At 49.5% G+C, this 27,938-nt stretch overlaps 1 protein-coding gene across 2 annotated transcripts in view; it reads right to left on the minus strand.

The window, feature by feature from the left end:
- SLC4A3 (solute carrier family 4 member 3) overlaps positions 1 to 27,938 on the minus strand; it is a 34,561-nt gene that overhangs the window by 5,346 nt on the left and 1,277 nt on the right. For both annotated transcript variants that reach the window (XM_064661101.1, XM_064661100.1), the window contains exons 2-18: positions 23,306 to 23,446; positions 21,934 to 22,090; positions 18,139 to 18,473; positions 17,563 to 17,705; positions 16,791 to 17,002; positions 10,750 to 10,901; positions 9,925 to 10,105; positions 9,253 to 9,388; positions 8,975 to 9,149; positions 8,455 to 8,551; positions 6,546 to 6,730; positions 4,697 to 4,910; positions 4,165 to 4,386; positions 3,690 to 3,838; positions 2,180 to 2,374; positions 1,541 to 1,747; positions 845 to 934 (exon numbers count right to left, since the gene is read on the minus strand). In XM_064661101.1, the coding sequence (XP_064517171.1) occupies positions 845 to 934; positions 1,541 to 1,747; positions 2,180 to 2,374; positions 3,690 to 3,838; positions 4,165 to 4,386; positions 4,697 to 4,910; positions 6,546 to 6,730; positions 8,455 to 8,551; positions 8,975 to 9,149; positions 9,253 to 9,388; positions 9,925 to 10,105; positions 10,750 to 10,901; positions 16,791 to 17,002; positions 17,563 to 17,705; positions 18,139 to 18,473; positions 21,934 to 22,090; positions 23,306 to 23,359 (2,904 nt within the window). In that variant the 5' untranslated portion in view covers positions 23,360 to 23,446. The remainder of the gene's footprint in view (positions 1 to 844; positions 935 to 1,540; positions 1,748 to 2,179; positions 2,375 to 3,689; positions 3,839 to 4,164; positions 4,387 to 4,696; positions 4,911 to 6,545; positions 6,731 to 8,454; positions 8,552 to 8,974; positions 9,150 to 9,252; positions 9,389 to 9,924; positions 10,106 to 10,749; positions 10,902 to 16,790; positions 17,003 to 17,562; positions 17,706 to 18,138; positions 18,474 to 21,933; positions 22,091 to 23,305; positions 23,447 to 27,938) is intronic.

Genomic DNA, 27,938 nt, shown 5'->3' on the forward strand with positions numbered 1-27,938 from the left:
ACATATGCTGAGTTAATACTGAAATGATAATGCTTTTGATATTAATTGTAGAAGTGTAGAAGGGTATGAAAAGAATGTAACAAAGTGCATGATTTTACTAACATCTGATAGACCCAAATTTTTCATTGAAATTCAAATGAATAAAAATGCATTTTGATTCCACCAAGCCTTGGGCTGTCTTGATAAAAACCTTGCATGATGAACAGGAAATAGCTTTCACCCTTTCTGCAGTCTTAGTGAAAAAAAAATACCACAACAAAAGTATATAAGTACATATCTACTGAAAAAGGAGAAAAAATGAAACCTGTGAGATGGGCTTGTCTGATAACATTAAGTTATCAAACTTAATGCTAAATTTGTGCATAAACTGGGAAAAAATTATTAAGACTGTGATCAAAATATTTAGTAGCCTTTACAATCAAGGAGAGAATAAGTATGTTAAGTATTAAACCCCACTGAAACCATTCTACATGCCAGCTTCTTCAGTGTGCATAACCAGTTTATATCCTGTTGATTGACTAAAAGTGTTTAGAGTTACAAACAAGGAATTAACTGCAGTGAAATTCCTTAAAGCCCCTAAAGCCTCCCCTACAAACAGCTGGAATACCAGAGGGATAATAGGACACTCCAGTCCCTGTAGATCTGGCCTCAGTCTCAGCAAGACCCTTGGAGCTTTTCTTCAGCGTGGGAGTGAGGACAAGGGGAATGTCTCTGTTTGTTTTGTGCTGTTATGACTAAAGAAGCAGGAAATACAAATTCCCCATTGCACAAGAGCAGGCCACAGTGCCACAGGGAATTACTGCTGGGCTGCAGAAGGGGCTCTGAGGGCAGTGCTGGCACCTACCTGCGTGTATGTGTCAGTGATGGTGTAATCCACCAGCACCATGACCAGGATGGAGATGGGGATCCCAAAGTCTCCGATGATCCGCCGAGCCTGCAGAATAAAGACCTGTCACTGGCAAAGAGAAGGGCCAGCTCCATGCATCCACCTTGCTACAGAGAGCCTGCAGCAAAAAGAAGCCCCAAGTGGGGCCAGGCACCACTGCAAACCTAAGCACTGCTGATGGGCAGGGCAAGGGAACCCAGACTTGACCCATAGGGCTGTGCATCCCATTGCCCACATAACACACAGTCCTCTTAAATGACTGGCTTATTGCTCCTGCTGGCCTTTTTAGACAGTGGTGCAGGTATTATACAGATGCCCTGCATGTGAGAGATGTCCAAAGAGAACAACCTGTAAGCTCTTGCCCCTATATTCTAGTTTAATAGATTTGTATCCAGACCAAAGAGCTTTCCCAAGGTGCAGAGGACTTTCCGGCAAAGCTCACTGGAGCAGGACAGTGCAAATACTGTCACCAACAGTCAGCTCTGGTCTGCAGCCTAGGGTGGGCTACTATCCCTTCTGCAAGGTACTTAAGGGATTTCTGGTGTTTCCTTGGGGGACATCCAAGTGCTCTGGAGAACAAAGGTCTGTACCAAGAAGAATTACATGTTTGGCACATCCCTTGTTCTCAACATCTGGGTCCCATGAACTTCTCACCTTTCCTCCTAAGAAACGGCTGTTCTTGAACTTGCGCATAAAGAAGGCAATGAAGAAGGTGCCTAGCATGAGGATGAGGGAGAGGAGAGCAGTATTGGGCTGCATCCTGGTGCCCAGTGACATTGCATCTGCAGAGAGCATGCTGGCATTCAGGCTGCTTTGCACATTCGGTGGGTAGAACTTCAGCAAAGGATGTTCTGCAAACACCTGGACAGGTGAGAAAAGCAGCAGGCAAGTTACCACAAGGAGGGGCAGGGGGCACTGTATTAATGGGAGCCGGGGGAAGCGGAGGTGTCCTGCTCTGTGGAGAGGTGAGGGTGGTAGATGGTGGGCACAGACAATCCCAGCATCTGTCACTTCGCCTCACAACCTACCCAGCTGCAGAGGGTTGGGGAGAAAAAAGTAGCCCCTCTTTAATGCCTCCTGCAGAAGAGAAGGGGAGAGAGACATTAGGGCTCTTCCTGATGGCACAGGAGGCAGCTGTGCTGAGGCATGAGAGGCCAGCAAAGAAATGCTCTGCAGAATGTCTAGGAAAGCTGTGGCTGAGCTGGCCCTGTTCCCCTGCCACTTGTATGCTAAAGCAACAGGGTCCTGAGAGATCAAGAGATGCAGTGGCCCATCTCCCTGGGGAAGGTTCACCTTGTACAGTTTGTAGAAGGTCTCGTAGATAAAGATGAGGGAGATGAGGAAAGCAAAGATCTCCTGGGTGAAGGGTGAGATGTAGCGCACCAAGAAGCTTCCCTCAGCTGCCACAATAATGAAGATGAAGACGATGAGCCACAGACCAATCCACACTCTGCCTGTGAGATACTCAATGCCTTGTGTCTGGCAGAACTGAAATGGAAAGGGAAGGAGTTACTTACGGCTCCTCAGGCTGCCTCCTGCATCTGCTCCCCATTAAGATCAAAGATTCTCCTGGAAAAAAGCATCTACATCTGCTTGGGCATCCACCACAGAGACAGTGAATTCATTGCTGAAGTCACAGGCAAATTTGCAGACTTTTCTTTAACACCTGCCAGCTCACACCAAGCAGGTCTTTACCTTTTCAGTCTTTTTAACAGTACCTCCTTTGCTTTCTGCTGAAGCCAACCATGCATGATTGCTCCCCATCCCACCCATATGGAGGTGCCATTGCTCAAACACAGCCCTCCACTGCTCCATGCACTCAACAGCACAAACCTGTTCCCTACAAAGGAGAGCGTGAGCATCCTGCTATGTCCCATTGCATAAAGGCTACATCAGCTGGGCCATAATCTCAGACAGCACCTCTGCTCCTCCACACACATCAACACCAACTACTTCCAGCACCAGTCACATCCCTCCCTTTGCAGCTTTCCTCGGTACCACCACAAGCAGAGGTACACCTGTGTACACTGTGACTGGGCAAAGAAAAGAGGTCAGTGAGAAGTGTGGTCACAGGAGAGCAGGGAAATTCACACTCTGCAATGGCATCACCTCCAAACTCTTGACACACCAAGGTGAAAATCTAACTGTAGGAAAAAACATGCTTTTTTAAAGACACAGACATGCTAGGAGTCAGAAAAAAAGAGAAGGATTAGACCCACTGCTTGAAGGTACAAGGATGCTTGTAAGACTAAAGGGGTCATGCTACTTAAGAAACATATCCATCCTGGCCGGCCAGGATACCTCTGCACACACCCTAGGCCTTATCCTGAGAGGTAGGAGTAACGTACATGGCACATCCCAAATGAGTGGTACGCACGTTGTTGGGCTCACATACAAGGAAACCTGGACACAAGTGAAAGCTGTGAAATGGTCTTCAAAGGAAGCCCCAAGAACAAGAAAGTTTTAGGATGCAGCTACAAGTGCTTATTGTGCCAAGATGGGCTGCAGCACAGGGCTGGGGGACAATGCTTCCCTCAGAGTCAGCAAGTAGAGGAGTGCTGTTATCACTGTCACACCTCAAGGAATAATGGACACAGCAATGGGAGGCAGAACTCTCTACAGCGTGACCTGTAAAGGGTCAGCAGAGCCAGGGGCAGCCCTGGTTGAGCTGAGAGGAGCCTGGAAGGACCCAAGGAGTCCACACTACCAAAGACACTTTGCAGAGCTGAGAAATGCCAGCTGCACTCTCCAGAACAAGGGCAGAGTGAGCAGGTGCCAAGCATAGATACTGCCTCACATGTACCTTGTAAAAAGCTTCTTCAAACACCAGCAGAGGCCCTGAGAAGCCAATGACCAGGAGCGGCTGGGCTCCGAGCAGGGAGAAGAGGATCCCTAAAACTGAGGTGGAGATTATCAGCTCGGAGACCCCCATGAGACCCTCAGTTTTCTCTCCTGGGAAAGAGAACAACATGTGAGTGTTATAGTCCGGACACAGGCACCATCACTACAGGCAGGCAGGCTGCACAGCTCCAGAAAGAGGAGGCAGGTCCCCATCCCATCAGTCAGAGGTTCCCTGTGTTAGGCAGGGAGCATGGAAGGAGCCCGGGGAGCTGAGACTGGAGAGGCCAAGTGGCAGGGTGGGAACAAGGCAGCAGCCGAGATGCAGCACGACCACTCTCCCTGAGCGAACAGCACCAAAGCCCACCCCAGCACAGCATCACACAGACACAGCCAGTGTCCCAGAGTGCAAAGAACAGACCAGAAAGCAGGCCCATTACCTAGGAGTCCCCCGAAGGTGATGGCAGGAGAGAGAGCAGCAAAGTAGATGAAGAGAACGGCTGCGAGACACTGGCTGTGCAAGGCGTCTCTGATGTCACTGAGGTATTTGGGGTACCTGCGCTTTATGTCCCGAACCAGACCTCCAAAAAATATCCCGGTTCGCTTCAAAGGGTCGTCCTCAGCTTCCTCCTCTTCTTCCTCAGCTTTTACTTCACACAGCTCTAGAGATGCACGGAGGGCAGAGCTTGAGCAGGGAACAGAGGTGGGCCCTTGGGCTGTCCCTCTCCCCAATACCTCATAGAGACCTTCCTCCAGCACCACTAGCCTGGTGAGCCCCCTCCACTGCACATCCCACTGCCCCCAGCTGCCAGAGCTGCCCACAGCCAGTGTCTTGCTCCCCTTGTCCCCCTCCCAGCTCCCCACTGCAGGAGCCAGGACCTCCTCACACCCCTGCCAGGTTCTGGGAGGGGAGGGCCCACTGGGGCATGCAGGGCACTAGGCATAAACTTGCCCAAATGTGAGTGGAGAGACCTTTGGCTTCCTGAACAGTCCCCTCCTTCATGGACTTCTGCTCCCTCTCCTTCCTCTTCTTCAGCAGCAACTTCTGGAAGGTGGCAATGGATTTGAGCAAGTCTTTCCCCTCCACCTCTGATGGGGGGATGACAATGCTGCAGTCCAAGAACTCATTGATTGCGTTGAGGAGATCTTGACGGTCATCTGCCATGTATGCAGCCTCATGGAAGTGCTGGGAGGGGCAGGGAAAAAGAGAGAGGGAGAAGGCTCAGACCAAGACTAGACCCAGCTACCTACAGCCTGGAAAGTCAACACTTGCTGTGACCTTTACAGTAACATCCTGCTCCCTCAGCCCACTACTCGTCTCACTACTGCCACTCTGTGACCCACACTCCTGAATCCCGCTTCTCATTCTGAGGGAAAAGCTGGTGGAGACCTAAAGCACCACAGATAAAAAGCACAAGAACCAGGACCTGAGCAGGAAGCATAAGAGACTCTTGGGAGTCTCCACATGGCAGAGAGAGAGAGAGAGAGGGAGAGGGAGAGAGGGAAAGGGAGAAAATAGGAGTCTACAGCATGAAGGAAGCCATGCAAGGGAAACCAGGCAGAAAAGGTGAGACACTTCTGAGAGCAAGGGCAGGATAACAAGGAAGGACTCCAAGGAGACCAGGAGGGGACAGCACTACTGCAAATAAGCAGGGAGGTGCTGGCAAACAGGCAGAAGTGCTGCACTGCCTCTGAAACATGCCTTCAGAGAAAGGGCTGGAGGATGATGAACAAGTGAAGAGCCTTTAAAGCAGGGAGGGGACAGCTAAGGTCCCTGCAGCACACAGACTCCCTGGAGCCACACTTCAATGTAAACGATACTGTACTCTCTCCATGGCGCCAGCCACTGTGTAACCTTGCTACAGCCAGCCCTGGCTGCAGCAGCTGCCTCTCCTCTTCCAGCAAGATGAGCAGAGACTCAAATGAACAAGATCAGTCCACAAACACGGTGCTGAAGCTGGAATATGGCATTTCACCTCTTCCGGGTAAAAACACATTCTCAGCTGAGCCCTGTGCCCTGTACAACTCCAGGGAAGGGATCTTTCACCTGGGAGACCTTGTTGTCTATAACTCACATTTTCTGATTGAACCTTTTAGTCTCCAGTTCAGGGAAAGTTGTGCACTATTGGCAGGACAGGAATGTTTGTTACTTGCTTATAGTTACATGGCACCAGCCGGAAGAACCCTGTGAATCTCTGATCCTCTTGTCCTGGATGTATGCAGATGCTCAGATTGTCTTTTTGCATTTAATTCCTAAACAAGCTAATGAATTTCACTTTCCTGCCATGTAGACAGATGGGGGACTTCTAGCAGTGCACGCACTTGGCAGAAAAACCTTCCCGCCTCCTCATCTCTCCTCCTGTATGGATGTGCTCCTCTGCATGGATGCCTGAGCCATGGGACTCAGCTAGGAAGCTTCATCCAAACACCTGACAACCATCCCCAGGCATTGCTGGGTCTTTTTATCAGTGTGGTCTGGGCCAGGTGCCATGGTCACAGGCGCTGCTCAGCCTCCTCTCCTCTCTGTTTGAGAAATGTCAACTGAACACCACTCCTCTAACCTTGGGCATTCTTTGCTCCTGCTTTTACATATGGCCTCTTTCTTCACCCAGCGAAGTGTCTGTCCTACTCTTTTCTCTGTACTGGAGCGTTCTACCTTAGTCAAGCCAGGCTGCTCTTAAAAATCCCAGGTGCTCACACCTGCCTACCCCACCCGGGCCTATGCACAGCATCTCTCAGCACTTTCATCTCAGGACTGTCTCCTAAGGAACCACCAAAACTCCCTTGCCTTTGTCAGCATCACCGTCCATCAGCTTCTCACCTTGTCAGACATGAGGGTGGAGATGGAGCGGCCAATTTCATGGTAGTCCATGTTGGCCTGGCTAGGTCCCAGAAGCACAAAGATGAATCTGACAGGAATTGGGACCTCCAAGACAGATTCCAGGAAGACGGCCTCATTTAGTCGGACAAAAGCCATAGTTGGCTGCTCCAGGAACTGCACGCAACCTACCAGGAGGCAATGTTTGGAGCAGAGTTAATCACTGGGGTGAGCTGTACTGGGTAGCCTTTAACAGTGGAAGCAAGGATTTCAGGGGTTCCCAGGAGCCCTGCAGTTCTGCATGTTCTCCAGGCCACTGACACAGCACTCAGCTACATGTTGAGGACTGCTCCAAGTCCTTTACTGATCATTCACAAGCAGTGCTACTTTATTTAGCCTCCCAGTTTGCCCATTCTTAATCCCTTACAGATGGGCTCTACTTACATTATGAAGGCCTAATTTTAAATCGGAAGATTGCTTCCCACTTATGGAAGGAAGACTCTCATATGTTACTTTTATCAAACAAACTTCTAATCTCATCAAAGAATGAAATCAGGTTTGTTTGACATGACCTATTTCCCATAAACCTCATTGCTTGGCAATAATTACATTCTTATTCTTTAGCTCTTTATTAATTGAATCCCATATTAGCTCTGCCATTATGTTGGCCGAGAAGGATGTCAGGTTAAACCACCTACAGGTACTGGCTCACTGTCCTTCCCTTCTTGGGCACTGATGCTATGAGATTTCTTTTGTTATCTTGTATGTTCCCTGTATTCCTAAACTTTTTTTTTTCCAGGGAAAAGTAAGTCAGTTCTCTAGACTCATAGGAGCAAACTACACAGTTTGTTTTACAATGTCTGCATCTCATCAGTGCTTTGACAGTCTCCTCGGTTCCTAACAGATTGGGAAGTACTCCTGAATCCTCCGGCACACCAGCTGCTTCCTTCACTTACCGAACACAAATGTTTATTGAATACTTGTATTTCTGTGGCATTATTACTGATCTTTCTGCCATCTGTGTCCAGCAAAGAGCTGTGTTCTGTGTTAGACTGGCAAATATGGGCCATCCGAGAGTCCAAGCGAATCGCAAGACACAGCCTTATCTCAGAAACAAGCCAATGTTTAGTTTTGTGAGTATTCAAAGTGCTTTTATGAACCTGATTTGGCCTCATCATGATTAAGAATCAGTTTGGTTGAGCTGCCAAGCATCTTTCCCTGAGCTTTTAATCTACTGGATAGGCAATGACATTTACTTTGCTTGCTAGGTTTGCTCAGATGTTAATGCCAGCAAAGAGCTGAGAAGGAATACTCTTGCAGTCAGAAGGAACCGAGCCCAGTGATGCTTGAGCCTGCCTGCTCATAGCCCTAAAAAATCCCCTGGCAGTGCTATGGTCAATACCTGAGACTTTGCCACTAGCCATGCCCTGCTTCTGCAAACTGAAAGCTCCCTGGCACACACAGCCAGCAGTCAACACTGGTCAGGGACAGGGACCAGGTGCTGGTGAGGTGTGAAGAGGCAGACAGAAGGCAGCAATGCTCAGAGGCCCAAGAGCAGTTGTAGCCTGGCCACCAGTCCCTCAAGCACCACTTACTTACTTCTGAGCTGCAAAACCAGAGGTTCTGGTGAGCCTGGCAGGACTTTCACCACTAAGTTGTGCCCCAGTTCTCAGCAGCAGAGTCTATCATCCTCTTTTTTTAATTTAGGAAAAGAACTACCCTGGCACCCCATACATTTACCACAAAGAGAACATGCACCATCAGCAAAGGAGAGAGTGTACCAGGCTCCCTCCTCAGTTAAACTTTGGAAACATGTAAGAGATGACCAAATATCTCTCAGGAGGGCACAGACAGCTGGGGCCAGACCAAGATCTGCACTAGTTGTTGGGGGACACTACATGCCATCTCTTACCCACGAGAACTACTGTGGCCTCTGCATCTTCAGGGATCTTCTCCATCAGCTTCAGGTATTTACGGTGGCCCTCAGAGTTATGGAGATGTGGGTTTTTCTGCCAGGCAAGAATATAAACAAGTAAGGATGAAATCTCCATGCTTTAGTCTCCCCACAGGACCTTGCACCCCACTGCCGTAACTGCAGCTGGGCTTGTCTTGGCTGTACACCCAACACTCTGCTTCACAGGCAAGGCACTCTCACAGCAGAGGCCACCCTGCAAGCACCAGGGCTGTTGCTGCCATTACATGCTCAAGCAGACATCCGCATACAGTGCCAAGCTAAAATTAGGTTCCAAAATCATAATGCAGTGACCCAATTTCCAGCACTCTGGGTGATCCAGGGCAGCTCAGTCCTTGCAGTACAAGGTTCCCCCATGAAGGGGCCCAGAGGTGGCTTCCAAGGGTTGCTGTCAGCCAAGAGTTGTCCCTGGAGCGTGTAAAAAGAAACAGTACCTCCCCCCAACCCCCGTCACCCTTACCTCCTTGCACTCGGTCTCGTTGGCCTTGGGGTCAGCCATCTCAATGCGCTCTTCCCCCATGAGGGGCACACAAGTGTCTGTGGTGTGGTTGTGGTGGTGGTTCCCCACAATGGAGTTCATGCTGGAGCTGGAGTGGTTCCTTGGGAAGAAGCCCTCTTTCTCATCATTGGGGTGGCTGGGGGGGAGAGTGGTGGCCATGAGAGGACCTGCCTCCCTTCCCACCCAGGGCTCACATGTAATCCCTGAGCCCTGGGATCCCTCATCTGTGTGCCACCCACCTGTGCTTCAGCAGCAGGGCGCGCAGCACATTGGCTCGGTCTTCTGCTCTGATCTGGTCAGAGATGATCATGGTCTCCACCATGAGGTGAGCAATGCCAGGCAAAGTGGTCTGCTCCAAGTCAAGGAGGACAGCACCTGCCATCAAGAGGGGAAGAGCCCTGCTCCTAGTGTGCAATGCTCCCCATTTCATGCACACTCTGGGGACACAGCTGTTCCACTAGGAACCGGGCTCATAGAGTCTCTCAGATGAGAAATGCCCCAAGTCCAGGTGCCCTATGTCCTTTCTGTAAACTCTTGTCCCAAGAGAACCCAAAATCTCCAAGACGCACTGGTCACTCTGGTATCTCCTTTTGTTTCAGTCTCCTGCTCTGACCAAACTTTCCATTTCACACCAAAGATGGGTCCAAGACCTGTCAGCCGAGACACAGCTGGGTGTTGCAGCTGTCACATGCCCAAGAGCAGTGAAGCAGAGCATGGAACCAACACAGGCACCCTTGGGCTATTGTAAACCCTGCCAAACAGGTTGCAGGATGTCTCCACAGGCCCTTCATGGAGACTGGACACAGACACTGTTGTGTGCCTCCACTGATGGGCCAAACAGTGACAGAAGCTATCCAGCAAAACCTGTCCCAGAGCCAGAGCCAAACTCTGGCCTGCTGCTCCTGACTCACCGTGGGCAATCGTCTTCCTGAGCTCCAACAGACTGCGGAAGGACAGTGAAGCTACATGGGGTTTCCCCCACCTTGCTGTATCCTCCTCCACATTCTCCTCAAATTTGATCCAGCGGGCTGTCTCCCTCCAGTGCATCTCCTGGTTCTTATCCACCACCAGCTCATTCAGCTCCACAAACACCTAGTGCAAATTACAGCCAGGACATGAGACTTCCCCTGATGTATACAGCTCTACTAGCAACACACAGAAAGCCTGAGCTCTGTTCTCAAGGTACCACCTGGTCTGAAGCACTGCCTGAGCAAGCCGGCTGTAGTTAACCAGAGGCTTGATGAACAGAAGCAGCCAGGACAAATATCACTGACAGCGTGGCAGGAGCTTCCATCAGCACATGGAGCACCAGAAAGCTTTAAGTCAGATGGTGTGGGCAGGGCAGATGAGAGAGAATGATGCATTGCTGCATCCCTTTCCACCAAACTGTGACAATTTTGTCGTCTGCCTCCCTCTTGGTTTCCCCCAGAATTTTCCACAGTTACCAGAGATGACGATATTACCATGCTGCCAATTTCCACAACAGCACTACCATTTCTGGGATATTTTAATGCTTTTCCTAAGGTCAAAGCTTTGCAATTTCAGGGAAATCTCTACTTTTATTGAAAAAAGTGTATTTTCAGCCCCCAAGATAATGGATAATAGCTTGAAATGTCACCCTCAAGGTCATGTAAAGAATTAATTATATAGAAACACATTTATCACTTCATAAACTGCACATTTCTAGTCCTGATTTATGTCTTCTGAACAAGTGTGGGAGGACAGCACATGGATACCTCATGGGGCTTTCTATCCAGCTTCTTCTTCTTCTTCTTTTTCTTGACAGATGGAGTTGATGCTAATTTTTTGCTTGTCCTGGTGATCTGACTCCGAGATGGTTTTTTCATCAGATGTCTCCTCACACCAGGGTTATCTTCAAAACGGTGGCCTGAAGACATAGGAAAGAAAAAAAGACCGCCAATTTGTCTAGTGGATACACACTGTCTGGCAGGGAAACACATCCAAGCACACTCTTCTTTCACTAGCTTATGCTACCAAAGCTCTGGCAGCTAGAGAACTCACCATCATCTTCCAGACCTTTGAAGATCCTTACTGCTTCATCTGCCTACTTTCAGCTCTTCCAGATGCCTGTGAGCTAATTTCTTCACAAAGAAGGCTTCCTCTCAGGTTGTGCATACACTGGAGCTTCATCACGAAAGCTTTTACTTGTGGTACCCAAACAAGTGGTGTGTGAACCCTCCCCATACTCCCTCAAGAAAAAGCAACCTGCAGCCTTGTCTGCACAGCTCTGCACCCCAGATAGCACAGGCAGGCACCTGGCTGGGGCTCATCTCTCGCACCAGAGGAAGGCCTGGCGCTCAGCAAGCAAAAAGGGCAGTGAAGGGGAAGGATATTTAGCTGCTGGTCTGGGAGACATAAGGAAATATCAATGACTGTTTTATTTAATTGTGCGATGAGAGTGTAGGATAACACTGCAGCTGGGGCTGGCACGGACGCTGGGCAGTGAACTCCAGCTATCGCTGCTTCTAGACATTCCGCAGTGCCGCTGTGATGTCCTTGGAAAGGTCTGCCCTAGAGAGTGGCTGGCTGAAACAAAGCATCACAAAGCCTCTAGAGAGACTGTTAAGGCTGAAGTACAGACCAGCCACCAAGCTACCAGTGCTGGTGGCAAACCAGAACCCACCAAAATGATTCAGTCACAACTGTGCCAACCCCCTTTGCAATGCTGGAGAAACAACACCTGGGCAACAGCCTGCCATGGAGAGTAGTTTCCCTGGACACTATTGAGAGACAGCAAGTGTATCTTTCTCAGCACAGACAAACCATGGGAATGGGGAAAGCCTCAGAGCCTGCCTCCAGGATGGGCAGGCTCCACCAAGTAGATCACGGAGTGAGCACTCTTGCTCAGGTTTGGTCCATCGAGGTTTGATGGCCTTGCTTGTAAGACAATGCCAAGGTCTTCTCCCAGCTCTCCATTGGCTGGGATGAATGTTCTGTCTGCATGCACCTTTCTGCACTTAGCTTGAAGACCTGCAGCTCTCAGGGTATGAAAGGCTGTAAAAAGCACTGCATTTGAAAGCTGAGTAATCTCTTTGATGTTTTAGGGAAATATCCATGCACATATGGCATGGAAAGACACACCCAGCATTGGGCCAGGCATACCATGGCCTTGCACCATGGAAATCTGGGTCGCTAAATTAAATATAAAACAAATCAATATTGAGCCTCAGGGCATTTTCCCCCATTGGCTGCCCTACTGATGCACGTCCTGCTGATGGCGGGACTCCTCCCTGCTCCACTTATGGCACTGCAATGTCGATAGGAGCCAATAACTGCCCACCACTACAAACATTTCTGGGAGTCAGGCATGTGTGGGGCTTCCATGGAATTTTGCATGGATTTCTGAGTTCCTGTGTGCACAGTAGCCACTTTATCACGCTCTTTGTGAGATTGTACATAAAACAAGCAGTCCACCAAGCAGACAATTTTGGTATCCAGCAACTTTGCTCCAATCCCTGTAGCTTCTGATTCTCATATGCACCCTGGGACTCATTCTCACTATGTCACTGGAAGACCAGGGCCAGAGTACACTCTGCCCAGCAAGACAGAATGCTCACCCAGAGCACAGCAAGCTTTCCCTACGGTGATGACAACTTATTACACAGTGCTCTTCAGCAACAGGCCCAGAAAGCATTTACATATCCAGTCTAAGCCACCAAATGGCTGGAGGACAGATAAAACACAAGGAGCCAAGTTTCCTGACAGAGCCTCCAGTGACTCCCACACTCAGTGACAGGGACAGGAGCTGGAGTGCTGCAGGGTTGGAGTGCACTGGTGAAGGCATACCTCCAGAGCCCTACAGAAGACTAAGGAGAGATCCACTTTGCTGGTCTCCCTTGGCAGTACTTGTGGCCACTGAGATGCCAGCTGGGGGATACAACTACAGGAGCAGAGTGCGCACATGGGCTTAACTTAGGAAAAGGACACTGGCTTTTGGGAGTCTCATGCAAAGCCCAATTGAGATGCTCCAGGCTGCTCACAGAGACCCTTTTTGTGTTCTGTGAGATTGGTGCTTTCCCCAAATGAAAGTCAAGCTCAAGAGAGCACCTAAGTCTGGGGTACTTATTCAGGACAGAATCTTGGACTGAGATCAAAGAGTGATATGTCCAGGGTATAGGTCTGCCCTTCTTGCTTGAAGCCAAACTCCCCAGGGAATACAGCTCTTGCTCCCCAGGATATGAGCATGAGACAGTGACAATGTCAGAGGACAGACAGAGGTTCCTGTGGTAGCTCCACTACAATGAACTAGTATGTCACCCTCCCACACAGCATCTCCTACAGTGTCCTCCAGAAGATCTTCCATGTTGGCTTCCACAGAAGTCAGATTTCTTCAGATGACCAAGTTCCTTTTCCACCAGCTTAAATCTGAATATGACAAATATGACTTTGCACTGGTTAAAGTCTTCCCCCAGAGTGCCCGTGCTAGTCAATCCAACTCAGCAGGCAACTTCTTTCCATTTGTGTTCCCTCTTTTCATTTTCCTTGATCCACAAACAGGAAGACCAGAAAGAGGCAGCAGAGTATTTGTATCAGTACTAGAGAGCAACCTGCATCACAGGGATGGTGCACACTGCCCATATACCTTAATGGTTAAATTGTAGCAAGAAAAAAAGATTAAAACTCCATCTCTTGAAATATTTAAAACTAGACTAAACAAAATGCTAATCAACATGCCATAAGACACAACCCTATGCTGGCTTCTAGAAAAAGCTACTGCCCTGTCCCGCACAAAGCCCAGGTCTCTCCTGGCTGATGCTGAGTTCAGTGTGATAGGAACAGCTGAACCCCAGCTCATCCCTGCTGCTACCCAGGTATCCCTGCCCGGCACTGCCCATGCTATGAACATTTTAAAGAGTGCAAGGAGACCACAGACTCAACTCTATTCAAAAGGCAATTGATTCCTCCTGGATCTGAGTTGGTCCTGGACTGCCATGGACTGAATAGCTGGGCAAGGGGCACTGCCAAAAGTGAACTGGTTCTGCACAGAACAGACTCTGGGTCTTTGCCGTGTCTGACTCTGCCATCTCTCTCTGCAGGATTAATCCACAGTGTGAATTCATTATACAGAAATAATTAAGAGTTGACTGTACAGTGCATCCTGTTTCAAGCACCAGCAATATTAGCTGTAGCAATCAATGAATGTATTAAATGCTAGCAAGCCAAATTTCCCCACTTTACAAGTGATGTATATCACACCTTGCAGAGTGATCTGCCCCTTCTACCTTCCCAAGAATAGCCATCCTTTTCCAGGTGAACCTGGGGAAATTTCTCACACTTTTAATGTACAGTTCACTCAGCTTGGGAGAGCTGATGGGACCAATTTGCTCCAGGTTTCTATTTTGAACTCTGCTACTATTATATGCTCTATCAATTTACAGTAACAAGTAGCAGACTTGTTACTGTAAAAGCCAGAACCTAATCCCCACTTGCTGGTCCCTGTAGAAGCACATAGGCAGACATTTTTTCCCTGAAGATTTGTAAAGATGGGACAGATGACAAAGAGAACATGATGCTAAGATTAGGAGGCAGGGGAAATTAAGTGTTTTGCCTGAGATCACACAGTCTGTGGCAGAGCCAGAAGCTGAACCAAGGCATCCTGAGTGCCTGTTGCAAGCACTCTCCCTTCCCACTCTTGTGTGCAAAGCCAATAAGTGTTAGCTCTGGGACCACATCACCCTCCCATGGGCACTCCTAAAATCCCTTGAAAAATTAACACACGATCCAGATGAGGACACTTGGACAACTGCCACAAAGCTCTGGCTATGAACATTATCACTCCCAAAGTGAGTCACAAAGCCACCTTTGAGTTACCACCATCTGCTAAGGAAGAACTCCTGTGCGATGGTGGGAGTAAGGCTCTGCTTTCTGTGAGGTCCCTGGGATGGCTCAGAGATCCCTCTGCAAGGGATGTGCAGGTATAGAAACAGATGCAAAGAACAGAAAGGCATTTTTCACTCTCAGGATTCCTATCCTCTCCTTCCCTGTTTTTCTCACTCTTGTTTCCTTCCTCTTTTCCCCCTTCCAGGCACACCAGCCAGCCTGCCATCAGCTAATTTCACAGCCACGCTCAAGCCTGCAGACACAGGGATTAGGTTATTTTTTTCTCTGGGCATTAGGCTGCGGTGCAGAGCTGAAAACCTGATACCCACCTCTGCTGTCAGATCCGCACCTTGACTCAAATTCCATCAAACAGAGCAGCAGCACACTGTCACCTTGTGCTACAGATGGAAAAGGAAATCTCTTTGTCCTTATACACACCTCGAAGCAGCTGCTTTTTCTCTGGCCACAGCATGGGCCACATCCTGATAAGCACAAACAGCAAGATGCAGCTGCCTCCAGAGCTGCTTGAGCGAGACACACACAGTAAAGCACTTCAACACTATGACACAGATCTGTACTAAGACCTTGAACAGACACACAGACATCAAGCAGCATCTCCAGTGTCCCCAGGCATATGGTGGGGCAAGACCATACCTCTCCTAAACCAGGAGACCAACCTGACATGGTGAGGGTGCAGACAGCAAACACAGGAGGGGATATGCACTGTAATGGGGGCTCTGATCTACAGCTGCAACTGTAGGGTCACTGCTCCAGTACTTACAGGTGGGCTCCCCGCCTGGGTAGCCCAGATGGTTTCTGATGGCCTCCCATAAATCATAGTCTTCAAAATTGAAGGCAAATTCATCAAAGTCTTCATAGCTGAGTGAGTTGCGAATATGAGCGCTTATCGCTACCTCCGGGCTGCTGCCCCCTCCCGATTCCTTCGCTGGCTCCTCTGTCTCTTGAAGGGTTGTCATTTTGTCCTTGTGAAAGTCAGGGGTCAGGTGTCATGAACCACTTGCCTTCAGATGAGGGAGCAGGGTAACCAGGCTGATGTGTGCAAAGCAAGCTTCCCCCCTGGGGAGGCTTCACCGCAGCCCTGGGGACAGCCCTGGTGCCTCGCTCACCTCCTCATGGGGCACGAAGGTGCCAGCTGCAGAAGCCCTGATGACTGACGAGGTTCCAGGAAGGCTGGCTCCACCCAGGGATGCTTCCGTGGGGGCTGCCCCACCAGCTCCTCAGGAGCAGCGTCCTCGCTTTGCCGTGGGGTCTTGTGCCAGATGCCCAGGGATGCGGCACTCGTGGCCCGGGGACAGCCAGGCTGCGTGTGCAGCACTGCTTCTCTCCCTCACTCCCCTCTGGTGTCTCCCTCCCTCTCCAGCCTGCAGAGCAACCTATTGAATTCTCCATGTCCTCAGGCCCGGAGCGTGCATTTCCATGACGTCTCTTCTCTCTGCCCTCGTGCCACACACAGGGGCAGTCCCCTTCTGAGGCACTCCAGAGGGGGCAGCTGCCTCTGCCAGGAGAGGCGAGGAGAGGAGAGGCTCCTCACCTCAGGTTTTCTGCAATACCAGAGCTGGAGTGTCACACAGAGGGCTGATTGCTGGGAAAGTGTGTCAGGAGACGAGAGAGCTGGGTCTCAGGGAAATGCTGGGAGCCCTGAACCAGAGAGGGCAGTGGGGTGGGTGGAGGAGCAAGCATTCATTGAGTGGGTAGGAGTAGAGATGCTGAAAACATGGGGATAGGTGCTGTGGACAATGCAAAGCTGACAGATGAGATACTGTTGGAAAAGCAGGTTCTGAGGTAAGTGAGGACCAGGTCCTGTGGCAGGCTGAACTCCATGCCTGAGATTGCTAGGGAAGAGGGTAAAGCAGAGAGAAGCACGAGACAAAGGGACACACACACTGATAATGCAGGTAGTGTTGTAAAGCCTCACTTTTCATGCCATCCAAGTCAGCGGATGCCAGCATCTGGGCCTCAGCCTCATCCGTGGGGACACGCTGGTATGCTGCGCTCTCCAGTGTGGTCATGCTGCCAATGCACATCCTCTCCTTCAAGTCATAGGTAACCCGTTGTCCACTCGCCACCTGGCCCCAGGGCTTGCGCTTCTCCCACCCACGTGACAGACGTTCTCGAGGCCCGGGGGGGCTGTAGGAACCAAAGGGACTGATGGTAGCAAGTGAGGTGAATGAGGATGGCCCTCAGGGTTTGGAGTCCCTTGGCCCAGCCCTGACCAAAAAGTCCCTGAGAAGGAGTACAGCCAGGAGTCACCTATCCCAAAGCCTAAAGGTTGTCCCTTCTCCTCTTCCTCTCCCCCCTCACAGAGTAGGATCAGCTTACGGTCAGTATTGGAGACCCACCTCTGATTCAATGGCCTCAGAGTTCCCTCCTGGGGCTTCCTATCTTGCAGGTCAGCACAACAGCATAAATTAGTTGGGAGGAAGGGTACTCCAGGTGTGCAGCCCAGTGCCCCCAAACCCATACCCTGGGGATCCCACAGACTCAAGGATGTTGCAGGAGTCCTGTGGAGTGACTCTCCGACCGGAGAGTAGCCCTTTTACTCACAGCTGCTCTCCCTCTGGGCCCCATGTCCCCTCTGGCTCAGCAGGCAAGTTCAGGCCGGGCACGGCTACTACCCATGGGGACAGACTCTCTGCAGCAACCCTGAGGCAGGGGGAGCAGCAGGCAGCTTGGCACTGCTCACCTACCTGTGGAGGGAGGCAGGGCCCTTGTCCTGCAGAAGGTCAGCAAAGCGAGGCATGGGAGACAGGATGCCACACTCCTCCTCCACGTGGAACTGTGCGGGAGCCAGAGCGCTGCTGGACTCCTCCTCATCGCTGCCGACAGTGAACTGCAGAGACAACAGTCCTGACAGCAAGAGCTGAAGCAGGCAGCCTTCACCCCAATCCTTGGCATGCAGATCCTCCCCATGTCACCATCTCCCTGAACAGGCAACATCAACTTGCCTCTCATGCCCCATACCCTGGGACTGGTCATACTGAGCCCCTCACCAACCTATAAACTCTAAGGACACATTGGTCTTTCCCCATGGATCTTACACCCCCAAAATGGTCAAGCATGCCTTCCCCAGCATCCACCCCAAGCAATGACTTACCTGTCACTGTCCCCCAGTGCCCATCTCTGCTAGGCAAGGATAAAAACACTCTTACCACAATAGTGCACAGCTGCAACTTCTTCCCGCTGAGCAACGCACTTGTTGGAACCCTCCCTCTACCTCCCCCCAGCCTCCAAGCCCCATCCAGGTTGGGATGCACTGGCCTTGCCTTTGGTTTGCTTGGAGGCTCCAGCTTAGGGGATGTTTCCTTCCCACGAGCTTCGCCCTCAGACTCAGCAGAGATTTCTTTCTCCTGGACCTCCTCCGCCTCAGATTCTCCTTCTTCCTCTTCTTCTTCTTCCTCTTCTTCCTCCTCTTCTCCTCCCTCCTCGTCCTCTTCCTGGATGGTAGGGGTGACCTCCGAGGGGGGTACCGAAGTTTTCTTCTTTTTCCTCCTCCTTTTTTTCCTCCTGCTGGCACGGGGGGGCCTCTTTTGGAACTTGAGGGCAGAAGGGAGGTGAGTGGAAAGGGGATGATGGATGTGGTGCGAGGTTTGGCGGTGGACTGAGAGAGAAAAAGAGAGTCAGGGGCAGGAAGAGGCTGGGAGGAACCTGCCAGGCGCCCCTCCAGGAAACAGCATGGTCTGGAGATCAAGGGCCAGGAAGGGCAAGGAGAGCCACCAGCCCACAGGGACACAGCAAAGCTCTTTCAGTGATGTGGCAGGCTGTGTCCAGCCTGGAGTAGGTGGGGAGACAGCCCTTGTGCAGTGCCAAACCACCCCAACACAGCTCCACAGCCCTGGGGAAGGCAGCACTCCTCTCCCAGTGTTGCCAAAAGCCATTTGAATGGCTGCACAGAGCTGTGGTGACCTGCCAGAGGCAACATCCCCTTGCATTCTCAAACAGGCAAGATAACTTAGTAGTTAGGGCCATGGCTTAGTGGTGGATGTAGTGCTAGGTTTACAGTTGGACTCAATGATCTCAAAGGTCTTTTCTTAAATGATTCTGTGATGCTATGACTTCTGCACAGGGTTCTTTGAGTTAAGTAGATGCTATTAAATAGATGTTATTTGTCCTCCAGGCTTTGACAGAAAGTCCTTCCTCCATAGACAGGAAAAACAGACCAAGCCTTTTAGTGCAGATGCAACCTAAGTCTACGTTCCAGGTACTGTGAGGGTGTGTCCACCAGCTTCTGAAATGCAGATTCAATTAGGAGGCTGTCTTTTAAAAATCAGTGTAAAAAAACAGGGTAGGAGGACTTTTCTTTAAACTAATCTACAATGAGAAATTCATACGGGCTTGACCTGGGTGTCATGGGAATTAAGAGTGAGTGAGAAGAAATTAAGGGCATTTCTGAACCTTCACTCCAAAACAAAGGCAATGCACCAGGCAGGGAACAGGGCAAACTCAGCATCTCCCCATAAGAGAAAGGAAAGCCATTTCTGCCAGGTCTACCTGCAGCCACAAAGCCTCCCATAGACAGTCTGCAGGATGCACAGATCGTGGGGCTGCACTCAGCACCACTGAAATCAGGGGGGCACTGGCCACTTGGCAAGGCGGTGTTGCTCGGCAGCTCTTCCTGACGAATTGTTTTCAGTCTATTTTGATTTGGTTCCTTCCCAGCTTTCCTGTGACATGGCAGCAAAATCTGTTTACAGTGAAAACTACCTTCAAAGGACATTTTCAATGGAAGCTGTAACCTCTCCCTGGGAGAGCCAGGCAGGTTCATTGTTCTGCTGTCATGTTTCCTTTCCTTTGGTTTCTCAAGTCTTTTCTCCCTTGTTTCCCCCCTTGGGAACAGCAGGGATATTTCACACATCCCTCTAGTTCAGCAGGAGAGGCCTGTGATTAGATTAGAGGAGATTGGGACTGGTCAGACATCTACAAAGAGTTTGGGCTCTTTAGAAACACTTTTTACTCAAAAGTGTTCTTTTCTTTGACTTAGCTAGATGTACCCTATTTCACTTACAAGATTTGGCAGAAAGACCCTCCTGTCCTGCTGCTGTACTTCTATAGCACTGCTCTGCATGCCACAGATAGGCCAGGGATAACTTTCTAATGTAAGAAGCAAGGAAGGCCCCAACTATATACATGTTGCTCCTTTTACAAGACAAAGCTGCTGGTGAGGACACAGCCCATCTTTCCCTTTTAGCTTGTTCACATCAGCCCAAAACAGAAACATTTACATTTAAGATCAGAAGGAAACCGAAGCCTTGGGTTGCAGGGAAGGGCAGTTATGCTAAGTGTGTGATCTGGCACAGCAGAGGGAGCGCCTCTGCACTCAGCTGCCCAGTGTCAACTGATCACATCTCCACAGAGGTGGGCTGGAGGTGGGAAAAACGCACCTCTACCCAACACAAAAGGATCCATGCCTCCCTCTTCTTCCTCCCTGTCCTCCTGTGTGTCCAGTCCCTGCCCTCCTTCCCAGCTCCATTCCTTGCACTGTCTGCCTGTATGGAAAGTTACTGCCAAACCAGTGTCCCAGATGTTTGATTACACTTCTTGGTGAACTTGATACAAGAGATATGAAAAAGTAATTTGGATAGAGAGCCCAGAAGGAAGAGCCTACATATTAGGAATTCCTGGCTTTGACTAGAGCAGGAAACATTTCTAAGCCTAGAGGGCATTCACCTCCATAGGCTGGTATGTTATTTTTCAACGAGATCTTCCAGCTTTATGAAACTGCATAAAACTTCTGATAACCAGGGTTGACATAGTCCTAGGCAACAGGAATACATCAAGAGCTCAGAGGAAAACAAGCTTGATTCTGACAAAGGAAGAAGGACTCTCCTATTAAAAAGGGAAAAAAACCCCAACCCCAAACAGAACAAATCTCCAGTCAAATTTTCAAAGAAGCTTCCGCCATGCATGCTCAAGCAGATTGCCCATGTCCTCCCAGCCAACTCACACACCTGTGCACACAGGCAGAGCTTCTGCGGGTAGGTCCTATGGGCAAAGGGCAGGAATTCAACCCACAGCAAAGCTTTTAGCACCTTGCAGCCACGTGCACGAGTGACTGTGAGCTCAGGTGGGAAGTATTATTTGAATGGAGCCTTTGCAGAGAAATGACACAAGCAGAAACCTGCAGCTGCAGTGCACTACAGTAATGGACTTTTACCAGCAAACTTTTACAACAGCCATTGGAAATGAGTGGCCATGCAGAAAACAGCCTGGTGATGTACTTGGGACATAATGTTCCCAAGGTTGTATCCCATCAAAGCCAAGCTGGAAAATAAGCAATATGTGACTGTCTAGAGCCATAGACTGGGAAACTATCCCAACCATTGCTACGTGTCTGCCACACAAACAGGCTGCTGGATGCGGGCCTCTTTGTGCCCTTCAGTGTTTTTACTACAAGGTAACACAACCCAGCTACACCAGTCAATGGCTTACAGTCACTTTTGTGGGTACACTCTCATTTTACAGTGAAAGTGAGTTTGGGCAGATGGTTGCCTCCATCATGGAAGGGCATTTAGAGGAATAAATATGCTGCTCGGAGGAACTGAGGTGAGATAGCTATAGCACTTTAAATTCACACTCTATTTTTATTTTGCAGTCCTTTCTTTGATCAGATAAGCCCGATGGTTTCTATTCAGAAATATATAGGCATGTCTGACTGGAGCCATCTGCTTTCAGACTGGGGAGGACAGCCTGGCTTCTGGTCATATTTGGATGTTTCTTTGCAGGCACATGGAAGAAAAATTGTTTTAAACTGGAAATTTCAATATTAGGGAAGTAGTTGCAGAGATCCCTGAGACTGGGTGATCGAACACCCTGGGCAGCTACGCTGCTGCGTGGGCTGTGCAATAGCTACGCCTGTGGAGACAGAGAAAACAGGGAACAGACTGGGAACAGGCTGTGGGCACAAGTGCTAAACTGTGTGTACATAGCACTTTGGGAGCGCTCTGGAGGGAGGAAGTGAATAGCAGGCTAATACAATCTGCAGGGTCCCAGCACAAGGCTGCAGAGCGCGTGTGGGTTGGCAGTGAGGGTGGAAATGGGTATAACAGTTCAAACCTACATACATTCAAAATCTCTCTCACTGTAGCTGCGACTTTGCTTCTCCAGATTGCTTGATGCTGACTTGCTTATGAGGTCCCCAAATCTCTCGATTGACAAAGTCTTATCCAAGTCCTCATCGTCCTCGGCACCAGGAGAGGCTTTCTCTGCACGATCTCTGCCCTGCACAGAAACCGCCAGATAAGAATCAACCACCACAGACCCTTACAGCCCTCTGGATCCTCCTGCCCTGCAAACAGTGCTGGCTTGCTAAGGAGGAGCAGGCTCCACAAGGCAGGGCTGGGGCATGGTTTCTCACATAGAGGCACAGCTGCGCTCAAAACCAAGAGGCAGAACAGATCAGCAAGCTCCAAGGCACACTCTGAAGAGATACTTTAGAGTTCCTTCACACCTCCCTTGAGCAGCAGGTATCAAGGGCTTATGTCAGTGCCTGTCTTTCCCATTAGAGGAGACGTGTAGCTTTTGTTTGGCTGGAATTTCTCTCTTATTTAACTGCTGCCCTCTGACCTTCCCTTTGCCCAGTCTGCCATCCCTCTCATTCTTAGACCTTCTCTGCATTTCCCCTTAGAAAACAGCATCCCTGCTCTGGTGAGCTGCCCTTGGATCACTGACGATCCTGTGCCTTCCAACCTCCCCTTACACACACCTAGGGACTGCTCATTCCCCTTGGATGCTTTCTTCAGGCTTTCCTGCCTGTTTCAGGCTATGGGCACTTCTCTGCTTTTTGCTAGTGGGAACGTCCCGAGATGAGCATTACCAGGTGACCCCTGTCCTTTCTGTCTCCTGAGCAGTTGCAGCTGGTAAAATTTTCCGTCGATATAGCTGAAATGCCAGCGTGGAGCTGTTGTGGACTCCCGTGTTTCCATGGAAACAGGAGGAGGCCCAACTGTGACAAATCTGTCTGTGCTAGGCAGAAAGAGGGAGCAAGGCAGCTTTAGCCGAGCTGTGCCTCTCCTTGCATCCCTCAGCTGTTCCTAGCTCTGACCTGGGAGCGACTTTGTATTTGTGGGTGAGACTGCTTCTCGTCTCACCTTGCAACACACAGGTGTTCCAAGCCCAGCCTAAATGGGGACTGTCTATTTACAAGCTGCCCAGCTCCTCCTGCCACTTGCTTACCCCACCTAATGGCTTGTGAAGGCACAGGGACCCCACAGAGCAACCTATGGCCTTTTCTGGGCCACAGTTTGCTGTCTGCACAGAGTGGATGTGGGCTTGTGGGCAGCTTTGGGGCACCCTTCGTGCAGACCTCTCCCTGGTGAACACAGGCTGTGTTTCCTACTGCAGCACGCTGTCAGGACACCAGTCCTGCTCTCATCCTGGAAGGAGCACAGTCCCCAGAGAAGAGACGGCCCCGCTGCTGCTGGATTCCCACCTCACCTGCTGCAGGTCGATGAAGACATCTCCTACGGGAGGGGACTCTCCAGCTGCCATTTTGGTTCAGGACCTAAGGGCCTGGGCAAAATATCAACCCTTCTCTTTCACCGGCAGGCACCCAGCAAACCTGGAGAGTGGCATAACCTGTGGAGAGAGGGCAGGACAAGGGAATGTCGTGGGAGACTGCTGGCCACTGCCCCCAACCCCCCTGGCTCCTGACCCAGAGAGGTCACCTCACCGGCCCTCAGGGAACCTCCCCGGCATCACTAGGACAGGCCTGTCCCCAGCAGTGTGCTGGGGTGAGTGGCCCAGCCTGCACTGCTTTGGCCACCGGCTCCAACAGTTCAGGGGTAGATGGGACCCTGTCCTCCTCTGAAAGGTCAGAGGGACTCATGGAGACAGCAGCTACATATAGCTCCTACATGGGCTGTGCAAGAGAAAGAAAGGCTTCATGTTCAGACATGTCTCCACCAGCACATTTGTGCAAAGCTGTGTGATTGACCACCAGGGAAAAATAAAGTTGGAGAGATCAGTTGCTGGGGGGGCATGCCAGGAGCAGGTAGCAGAGTGGTCCTGTGGCACCTAGCTTTATTGGGCAGATCCCAAAAAAGGCCAGAAGGAACCTCAGAGAGATCTGTGCAGGCCACAGAGATAGCACAAGGACAAACAGTTCATCATTCAAACACCACACACAAAACAACACAAGTTACAGGCAAAGAGGCCAACCTTCAGGCTGCAGATCTGGCCCCTGTCAGAACCAGCAGGGCCAAGGGACACAGAAGACCCCGCGGGCAGCCCAAGGGTGTGATCTGCTCTGTGCAAGTGAAGAAGGCAATGAGGTGCCACGGTTGACAAGGAATGAGATAGAAACTAACACACAAACAGCTGTAGTCATATCGTCTATTGCAACAGTGCAGGCTGAGCTCAGCATGAGCTGCACCCCAGGAAGAACTGGAGATGACACAGAGACTGGCTCTGGGAAGATGCTGGCTTCCAAAAACTCATCTGAACTCATAGAGAGAAACAGAGAAGATGTAAGCACATGCACAGTGCTTTGGGCACAGGGAGAGGCAAAGTCTCCTCAGCTAACAGCTCAAGAAAAGGGACATTTGTTAAAACTAAAAAGGTAGAATACAAATGAATTAAAAACTGGCAAAAGAAAACATTTTTTTCATTGATGTCATCAAGGATTAAAAAACTGCAAAGTCAGAGGATAGCTTGGCCATCTCTCTGGTAACAACTTTTTATAAAACAAGTATTTATGACAAAGAAAAGTACAAGAAGTTAAATCCATCTTTTAGAACAAGCTATTCTCCAGCTTTGAAAGCTTTGGAATAAATATTATAGTTTATGTCCTGGTTATCTGCAGAGGGGTTTCTTACTATCTCATCTGAAGTACCTAGTATGGGACACTGTTCAAAAAAGGCCACTAAAACAGATGGTTAAAGGTGACACCAGTAAGGCTAATTCATCATCCCTTCTATCTTTGAAGATCTCTAGAAGGTGCTACTACAGTCTCCGGTTACTCTGCCTATCTGAAGAGCTTATTCAAATCAAAAATCCCAGGGCCGTCTGTAAGGCAAGTTTTTGAGGAGCTAATCTGACCACTGATGAAGCATTCTTCTTTGGTCCATCCTCCTAATTATCAGGAACAAGGCAAAACGCAAGGGAAGAAACCCCTGAAACACACCTAGCTGGACTCTTCAGTAATCCCTCAATAAGACCTGAACAGCTCAAGAGAAATAGGCTGCCAAGATAGACATCTAAACAGCAAATGCAGCATCCAGGCCATAAGCAACAAGGCAGAAAAGAATTAAAACACCTAATCCACTCTGTAGATCTTAAGCTGTAATCTTCAACTTCAAACCCTGTTTTCCAAGAAAAATAGAGCAAAAGGGTTCCAAGAGAGATAGTAGAAAAAAAAGGAGAAAGGTCTAGAAATCATCTGTAGGCAGAGACTGAGTTGCCTTTTAGTAGAAGACAAGATAGAGAAAAGGGTAATATAAGGCTTTTATTTTCTTTTGCATTTAACTCAAGAAGAGGGTATAATTCCACAAAAACAAACAGCAGTACATTTGAAATTGAAGGCAAGGAACATTTTATTCCAGCAGGAAGACCTGGCAGGGGAACCTCACTCTGTAGGGCCATGGCATCACGTCTGTTAAAGAAAGGATTGAATATTTTTAAGGAACAGAACAATCATAGCTCCAGACTGTCTGCAAAAACGTGTTACAAGCACAATTACTTGAGGGAGTAAAAGGATGATGGGGCTTTGGACAGCAGCACCTGTAGAGGCAAAATCCCTAAAAACTAGCAAAATGATAATTTAACAAAAAAAATGCTAATGCTCAGCTCCACCTCTGTGCCACCTCTGTCCCGCTGTGCCTCGTGGGGCCTCTGAAGGAAACTAAAACCTATAAGCTGTGTTGTGAAGCACTGTGCTTTGTTTCAGGTCAAGCTCAGGTATGTCTGGAGCAAAGCAGAGGTTCGCAGGGGCATTTGTGCTCTGGGAGGGAGGAAACCCATGTCTGGGAGAATTGCTGGATGCAATGCGTTCTGCCGACGCTAGATTTGCAAGACGCTACACTGAGTTTAAAACTATTGCCTGACTGCCTAAATGAAGTTAAAAGGGAGGGAAAATCCACTTAGTCTTTCTTTACCCACCAAATTCAGCATATTCTGAATTATGCTGAAGCTATGTCATTCTAATGATGCTGGTGAACAACTACAAGCCAGACAGTTGTACTAGAAGTACGAGAGCCCTGGGGACTTGCTTTGAAATTTCAGAGGGACCGCGAGGTACCCACAGGGTTTCCATCAATGCTCCGCTCGCCACCCTGTGAAAGCAGGATGCGATGTGTGGGTGCTCCAAGCCAGAGGGGCTCAGGGCTGAGCTGTCTGGAGGCTCTGCCTCTTTGGGGAGGAGAGAGGTGAGGATGGAAGGCATGTTCTCCAATCCTAACCCTACCAGCTCTCCTGCTTTCTGAAGAATGGAGAGTCCACAGCCTGGGAGCACTGCTGCTTCCCTTTGGTACATTAATTGATGGCTGGCCACTAGAGGCCACTTGCTCCTTACTCTGTGCCACCTTTGGAGGAAGGCTGGATGGACACCTAGTCGGATCCTGCCGGGCTTTTCTATTACCCACAACAGATGGAGTTCAGAGAAGAGCAACCAAAAATTGCCAGTGGGCTAGAGAAAATGATTTATAAGGAAAGGTTAGGAGCTAATTTTGTCTAGCACAATATGGGATGACTAAGACGGGGAGGGGACAAACCAGCAGTCTGGAAAGATCTCAAGAGTGTAAAAAACAAGTAAAGATTTTTTAATTTTTTTTGTCAGGCAGCCCTTCACAAAGAGACTTAGGAATGGGTTAAAATTTAAAATAGAATCTTAAAACTAATATCAGGGAGAATACTGCTAATATGCATCATGCTGAAGTGCCCAGCCTGCTGGTATCACTGCCTGGGCTGCCATAAGAACACAAGACAAAATGGGAAATTAAAAAAAAAAACACAAAAAAACCAACCAACCAAACACCACTAAATAAAAGCAAATGACTGATACCTTCATTCCACTGTATCTCCTGGTTATGGGTAGTACATGATTCAGCATTCCCGCTGGAAGTAATTTTCAGTAATAAAAGCATCATGCCAGCAGGCCAGATTCAAAGGGTGTCCAGAAAAATCCACAGTCTGCCAACCTGTGCACACTCACATATCCCTGCTCTCTCCACAAACACATCAGTAAACAGAACTGGCTCACCTAAATGACCGTACCTTGTACCGACCATCATACTGACCATCTAGGCTTAACAGATGCTGAAGAAAAGCAAGCAGGCATGTCCCTGCAGTTCTGGCAGCTATGGTATGTCCCACATGTTGCTCACAGGGACTCCAGAGGGGCTTTCCCCGACCCCCAAAGGCTGCCTCATGATGCCAGTGTAGGAGCTTCCCTGTTTTGCTGTGAAAAACGCACATCTTCGAGGGGCAGAGGCAAGCAGGTCACACTGCCCCTTTGCAGCAAAGATAAGCTCGTAACACTATAGGCAGCTCCGTGGGCAAGGGGCTGCCCCAGCTCCATGGGCAAGGGGCTGCGTGGAGACAGCCATCAGGCCACGCATCCATCTCCTCAGCTCTTCCCTAATCCCTTGGCCATCAGCTGAGTATAATTTAGCTGTGGAGCGTCTAGACTAGGAGTGGATGTTAAGATAGGGAGGGATAAAGCCATGGGGGCAAAGCTGGTTTGAGGATAGAGGAAAAGAAGGGACTCCAGCTAATAGATGCAGACGGGAAGCGCTCACAAAGGAGAAGGATTAGAGGCCTGGGAAGCTTTTCTGTAAAGACATACTGATGAGCCTGCCCATGGAGGAGAAGAGCAGGAGGGGTGCTGCTGCATACACCAAAGCATTCGAATGCTGCTCTGACAGTCACAGCCTCAAAGCCAAACAAAACAGGAGTGGGCTGCACAGCCTCTACCTCTCCTCTGACACGTCAGAGAAATGGACACACATAACAGAACGCAAAGGCAACACAAGACAGTAAACACACAAAGTTTCCAGGCATAAAGGATTTAACCTGTGGATCTCTTTACCACATGGCTACGTTGAAATTTGTAATATTACACAAGTATTTCAGA

The sequence above is a fragment of the Pseudopipra pipra genome, chromosome 7 (assembly GCF_036250125.1).
Source record: "Pseudopipra pipra isolate bDixPip1 chromosome 7, bDixPip1.hap1, whole genome shotgun sequence".
Classification (NCBI taxonomy): Eukaryota; Metazoa; Chordata; class Aves; order Passeriformes; family Pipridae; genus Pseudopipra; species Pseudopipra pipra.